Source organism: Debaryomyces fabryi, assembly GCF_001447935.2.
Source record: "Debaryomyces fabryi strain CBS 789 chromosome Unknown contig00274, whole genome shotgun sequence".
In the NCBI taxonomy this organism is placed as follows: Eukaryota; Fungi; Ascomycota; class Pichiomycetes; order Serinales; family Debaryomycetaceae; genus Debaryomyces; species Debaryomyces fabryi.
This window is the reverse complement of record NW_015385700.1, coordinates 1-7,044: the sequence shown is the minus strand read 5'-3', so window position 1 is coordinate 7,044 and position 7,044 is coordinate 1. Positions and strand designations below refer to the sequence as shown.

General features: G+C 36.2%; 2 protein-coding genes across 2 annotated transcripts; both read left to right on the top strand.

Annotated features, from left to right (window-relative positions):
* Positions 1-2,185: 2,185 nt before the first annotated feature.
* On the top strand, positions 2,186-3,280 carry AC631_05767 (uncharacterized protein; the record flags this gene model as incomplete). The annotated part of the gene is made up of 1 exon (XM_015614596.1): positions 2,186-3,280. The coding sequence occupies one exon, from the start codon at positions 2,186-2,188 to the stop codon at positions 3,278-3,280; it is 1,095 nt and encodes a 364-aa protein (XP_015464577.1).
* A 612-nt stretch (positions 3,281-3,892) lies between these two features.
* Positions 3,893-6,895, top strand: AC631_05766 (Ran GTPase-binding protein; the record flags this gene model as incomplete). The annotated part of the gene is made up of 1 exon (XM_015614595.1): positions 3,893-6,895. The coding sequence occupies one exon, from the start codon at positions 3,893-3,895 to the stop codon at positions 6,893-6,895; it is 3,003 nt and encodes a 1,000-aa protein (XP_015464576.1).
* Positions 6,896-7,044: the final 149 nt, after the last annotated feature.

Sequence of the window (7,044 nt, the reverse complement as noted above, 5' to 3'; positions counted from 1 at the left end):
AAATATTTAGGGCCAGTAATAAAGTGCTTCAACAAAATGCACCAAGACGCTAGAATTAAGTGCATTTCAGTTTACGCAAGGACCGAAGTGTGCGCCGCCCCAGAAGTGACGATGTGATATGGGGAACAGGGTTGTTAGCCGTGATACCGTTGGTATGCGGAGGTTGATTTACCGGATACCGAAGTTATTGTTAGTCACGGTAAAGACGGCATATAATAGTAGTGCCGCATTCTATAATCCTAGAGCAATAATTGGCCAACACGTATAAGTAGGTTACACAAGCCTATGAGATGCATGAGCGTAATTGTGATAAGGGTCTCGATTGGTATAGTGAAGACTTCTATCGCGAGCAAATTAGGTGATGTTACGGTGTGGAACGATGGGCCATCAAATATTTTTTGAAGCTCTTACAACAGGTCAAGCATATTTCATGTCAGTTCAATCAACAGGATTGTGCTTGTCCATGCTCGACTATGTATTGGACACCAAGTGAACATGACCCATTGACTTTTCAGGGTTGTAGAGGGTTGGCAACCAGTTTATTTACTCACACTTTTGTTTCGCACGTCTACACAAACTTTACGAATTCTATTGCGCATGTATTTTGTTGAGTTGTTTTGATCATTAATCGTACTATATAGTTAGTGATGGTTCTGCAGCCCCCCTAGAACTTTTTAGTTCGTTTCTTGCCGTTCTTGTGAGTTTTGTAATGCTGCATGCAATTGTCCTGGCGGGCGAATCTTGCGTCACAACTAGGCCACGGACAAAAATGTTTTCTTTCCCCGGTATGGATTCTATTGTGCCTTGCTAAATGTCCCGATGTAGTAAACGACCTCAGGCATACCTTACATGTATGCTTGCGTTTGTCTTTTGTACGAGATTCCTTGAATGAGTACGCCGACAGGGGAGGCGTCGGAATCTTAAACTGGTCGATGACGGTGGAATGTGTGTAGGGAGTGCTGGAAAGATCCTGCGCAGGCCGGTGTAGGGAAGGCGCTATAGGCCCTATTTGCCCGGCGTGCACCAAGTGCGATGACAGAGTGCTATTGGGTGGTGATTGCGCACCATGCACACCGCCTATAGATGGGTGGTGGATCGCACTACCACCCATCGGGGGCACCCCGGTACCCATTGCACTGAGTGGATGGGGGTGAATATTTGCAGGGGCCGGTATGGCACCCTTAGGATATTGTGTGAAGTCAGTGGGTAAGGGTATGCTTGTCAAGAGCTCGTTGAATGACGGTAACGTTAGTTGGTACGGCTGCGGATGCCTTATATTCGTGTAATCGCTATTAAGCATCGATGTATAGAACGTAGTCGTAGCCATAAAGAGAACAGTTGGGGAATACTGGGCAGACGTCTAATATATAAAGTTTTCGATGTACCCAAGATAAGGTGTAACGTTTATTGAAAATATGGAGTCTATATACAGACCAATGTATGTGGACCCATCCTGTCAACAATAGAGGCAGGAAGGTTAGTCGAACAATGCCTTCGGTATGGCGGGTTTTTCTTCTCTTAGCATGCTCGGTTATACTGCGCATGCCGAAAATCAAATGAATATGCACGCTTAACCAAAACTATGATTATTTGCGTAGTGTGACTAGGATTCCATCGTACTTCGCCAATGATAACCTGTACAGGGTTTTGTTTATGTAAATGCAAGGCTCGCAACTTGATTTTTTTCATCTAATTAGGAATTCCCGTTTGATTTCTTATTTTCAAGATACGATGTGGTGAGCAAATGAAGGCATATAGGGAATGTCGCTCCAAACACCGAAAAGACCCTCAGGGCTTGTTCACGAAGATGGAATATGTAAAATTTGCGCATGCTTTGGCTATTGTCGACCAAAAATATTTTCCGTACCAGAAATAAGAAAATTCAATAGCCCAGGTGCGTCTAGAGGTCATGGCTTTGAAATGACCGTAGATTAAGGGAAACGTAACAGGTGTCAACAAATACAGCAAGTCATAACTCAGATTATTCTGATAAGAAAGCCGTACGGTAGATGTAGGTTGATCATGTGGGTTTTATTTTATCGGGGGATTCGTATTGCCTTGATGAGTGTTTGAACGTGTCACGTGTGATATGGTGATCCTATATCGATTCTCAGGTGAGTCTTAGAAGTGAAAAATCGAGTTAATAGCGGTGCACAATTGATACAAGCACTAAGTAAAAGCAGAAATGATTAGAACTAGTATTCGTCGCTTGACAATAAGCAGGAATCACGATATTAAGCTTCCATTCGTGCCTTTGGTTTCGGAAAATGGTATTCCACTGGCAATTGGAAATACACCTCTTATCCGGTTACCCAGGATCTCCGACGAAATCGGTAGAAATGTGTACGCTAAAGCTGAATTTATGAACCCAGGAGGATCGATTAAGGATAGGGCTGCGTTATATGTGATCAAGGATGCTGAAGAAAAGGGTTTGATCAAGCCTGGTGGAACCATTGTGGAAGGTACTGCTGGTAATACTGGGATTGGGTTAGCCCATGTATGTAGAGCTAAAGGGTACAAATGTGTGATTTATATGCCAAACACCCAATCCAAGAATAAAATTGAAACCTTGAGATTGTTGGGAGCTACCGTGCACCCGGTTCCAGCGGTCCCATTTGACAATCCAGAGAACTATAATCATCAGGCAAAGAGGTTCGCTGAATCTCAAGAAAATGCTGCCTGGACGAACCAATTCGACAATACTGCAAACAGACAGGCTCACATCGAAACTACTGGGCCTGAAATTTGGTCCCAATTGAACGGTAAAGTAGATGCATTCACCTGTTCCACAGGTACTGGTGGTACTTTTGCAGGTGTAACTAGATACTTAAAGGAAATCTCCAACGGGGCTACCAAATGTGTTTTAGCTGATCCACCTGGATCTGTCTTGTATTCTTACATCAAGTCTAATGGAGAAAAAATGGAAAGAGGTGGTTCTTCCTTCACCGAAGGTATTGGTCAAGGTAGGGTTACCGATAACTTGAAGCCAGAAATCCCATTGATAGATGACGCATTAAAGATCACCGATGAAGAATCAATTGCAATGTTGTACCGTTTGTTGGATGAAGAAGGATTATATATCGGTGGTACCGGTGCTTTGAATGTTGTTGCTGCTGTCAAAGTTGCCCAATCATTACCAGAAGGTTCAAATGTTGTCACTTTGTTAGCTGATTCTGCTCACAAATACAGTGACCGTATTTTCTCTCAAAGCTGGTTACAATCGAAGGGTTTGTTTGATGCTTTACCTTCCCATTTGAAGAAATACGCCACTCTCGAGTAATTGTATTTGATCTCTGTGCAACTGTTAGATCAAGGTGTACCCCTCCAGAAACAAATAAGAGTCATCAAATTTCGCTCGTATATATAACATTTTAAAGGTAAATAAGCTTTCATTACAAGAATAGACTACAATTGCTGATTAATGACTCACAAGGTCAGTTCACCATATTTCTTGCCATTACAATGACTTATACATAGAGATTGAAAACTTCACACTGTCAATTCATCACAATTTTAAATTTCTTGAAAAATCAAAACGTATAATTAACTGGTTCCGTGCCAATAAGCTAGCACTTCCAAAACCGTGTGTTTTACCTTGTAGATATCTTATCTTTATCATTTAGTAGTCTAAAGTAATCGTCTTCCTGACAGCTCAATAGATCGTGTGAGTGCGAAAAACAAAAATTTTTTCAGCTTGTGTCTACCTTATTATATTATGATTCGAATCATACTTGCATGTCAAAGTAGCCACAGCATAGGATCGAATATAAATAGAATAGTTCCACATACTACAAAAGACTTCTTAGAGAGATATAATAGGTTTCATTTACCAATATAGACTATAGGAACAAAAATACACAAAATATATATATAGGACTGAAAACTACAGTAAATGGATGAACAAATTCTGAAGGCAGTCGAAATTGCTCTAAGTGGTACTAGTGATTTGGGATTGAAGAATCAAGCATTTGAATTTATCAATCAAATTAAATCAACCGAGGAGGGATATAAATCATGCTTAGATATTCTATTAAAATCTATCAACAGTAATTCGCCTTTGAACCAAGAATTCAAGTTTTTCATACTACAAGTGATTGATGAAAACATTACTAAATTAAATAGTGAACAGTTATATGAATTAAACTCAGATTTGTTTCAGTACTTAAATTATGTGATTACTTCCAATATCAATGACCCAGTTTACTTGAAGAATAAGTTTGCAGGAATAATGGGTAATTTATTCTGTTTCACTTACCTCAGCATCAACCCAAACTTTTTGAAGGATTTGCTTGCACTTATTGCTGATAATAACCTAATTGCTATTGATATATATAGTAGAATTATAATTGCCGTGCATACTGAGATTAGTGACAAGTTCATTTCTAGATCAAGAGAAATTCAAGATAGAAATAACCTTTTAAAGGATCAAATCCGTACAAATGACATGAATTTGTTAGTTGATAACTGGCAAAAGGTTTTAAGAAACCCTGAGTTAATACAGCATAACAATGACGTTCTAAACAACTTCTTGAAGATTATTGGATATTATATCAACTGGATGGAGATTACGTTATTTATCTCTAACGATTTCATCAACATTATATTCCAATATCTTAATAAACCAGACCAAAGAAATGAAACATGCTTAACTTTAATTGAAGTTATCTCAAAGAAGATGAAGCCTTTGAATAAATTGGAGTTAATTTCCTTGTTAAATTTGACCTCAATAATTAATTCAGTTAATAGCGATGATGACTTAGAATTCATGGAAAATATTGCTAAATTATCAAACCAAGTAGGACTAGAATTAGTCATTGTTTTAGAATCTTCAGAATTAGAATTATTTGATTCAATTAATCAACAATTTTTAAACTTATGGCCCTCAATCTTCAAATTCTTATCTCATGAGTATGACGATGTTTCCCAGCAAATTTTTCCTTTTATTCAGCAATATTTATTAATCTGCAAGAAGTTTAATCAATTAGCATCTATTGAATTATTATCATCCTTATTAAATAAAATTATCTTGAAAATGAAATTTGATGATGATGATGATGGAACTGACGATGAATCAACTGAGCAGTTTAATGAAATCAGATTGAAGTTGAAGACTTTCCAGGATACTATTGCTATTTTAAAGCCAGAATTATTCTTGGAAGCCATACCAATAGTTATTAATGAATCTATTTTTGCACATACCAGTGATTTTGATAAGGTAAACTGGAGAAATTTGGAATTAGGTTTATTCGAATTAAATACATTTACAGAATCATTGAGAAACAATTTAATTAATTTACCAAAGCAAGAAATAGGTAACTCAAAGCCATTTGTTTTGGTTCAAGAATTCTTAATTAAATTAATTAATTCAGACTTAATACTAAAAATCGATCATCCAAAAATCCAGTTGGGATTTTTTGAGCTAATAGTCCGCCATTATAACTTTTTAAATACTAATATCAATAACCAAGAAGTAATTCTTAGAATTTTAGAATTATTTTCTTCACCATTGGGCTTATTCAACAACTCCGAGAAGGTAAGATTGAGAACATGGTATTTATTTTTTAGATTTGTTAAGTTGACTAAGCCAACATTAAACAATTCATCTTTTATTGAAAACTTGTTTATTAAGTTACAGCCGTTGCTCGTCATAAAGGCAGAGTTACCTACAAAAGATGAGGACAATGATACCATTGAAAATGGTAATTTTAATAACCAATTGAATCTTTTTGAAAGTATTGGATTGTTGATTTCCTTACTTTCCGTAGATATTTCTTTGAAGGTAAGAATGATTGATTTGATTTTTCAACCATTGTTCAATGATTTAGAGAATTGTATCTCGAACAAGGATAAGGTTAACCCACAATTAATTGCATTGCAAGCTCATCATTCACTCATGGCTATTGGTACATTCGCGAGGGGATACGATTATGATTATAATAACAAGTATTCTGCAGAAATTGTTAATAAAATTAATAATGCATCCCAGGTTGTTCTAATTACGTTGGAAAATTTTGCTAAATTTGAAATCATAAGAGATGCAGCTAGATTTTCCTTCGCAAGATTTATTCCAATCTTAAATGAAGAAATCAACAATCATTTGAGCAAGCTTGTTTCTATTATCTTGGCGGCCAATAATTTGAAAATTTCAGAACTAACCAACTTTTTGAACTTCTTAGGTCAAATTGTTCATAACTTTCAAAGTAACGATAATATTTATCAGCTATTAAATGATTTATTATCACCTTTGTTGGACAAAATATTTTCGTTATTGAAGTATAATGGCGAAAACAATGAATACGAATCTATGCCTGATATTATCAGAGACAAGGAATCGTTGAAAAAGTCATATATGAATTTTATTAGTGCTATTATCACTAATCATTCGTCTAGTTTGTTGATCACAGAAACTAACAAACAAAAATTTCCAACCATAATGGAGAGTTTCTTTGTATACGCCTATAACACATCTGAACCCACAGTCTCAAAATTGGCCATAACTCAACTTATTAATGTTGTTTCAGTTATGGGCGGTCATGGTGGAAAAATTAATGATCCACAAGATAAATATGGTGAAAGTCTTCCTCCACTCGAAGGAGTTGATGAATATTTGATGAATAAGGCCGTTCAATTATCTTTTGAATTACCATTCCAGAAACTGGAGTTTGATTTAAAAGATGCACAGTATAGACTAGTGGGTCAAGAAATTGCATCTTTGTTAAAGACTTACCAAGAAAAGAGAGGTGACGAATATCTTACATTCCTTTCTAATTACTTGACTAATATGGGTCTTTCTCAGGAATTAATGACTGATTTTTGTACCAACCTAGTTAAATTGGACCAAAGGGCTTTCAAGAAATATTTCATTACTTTCGTTACTGAATTGAAAGGGAAATAAATAATAGACGTACACAATTCATAAAGTCGCTTTTAATATTCAAATTGAAGGTGTTTTCATTGCATAAAACAGTTGTAAAGTTTATCTGTTTGTTTATTCGTTGGAAGATTTATATTGCACAGTTAAAACATGGTATATAACATTCTTAC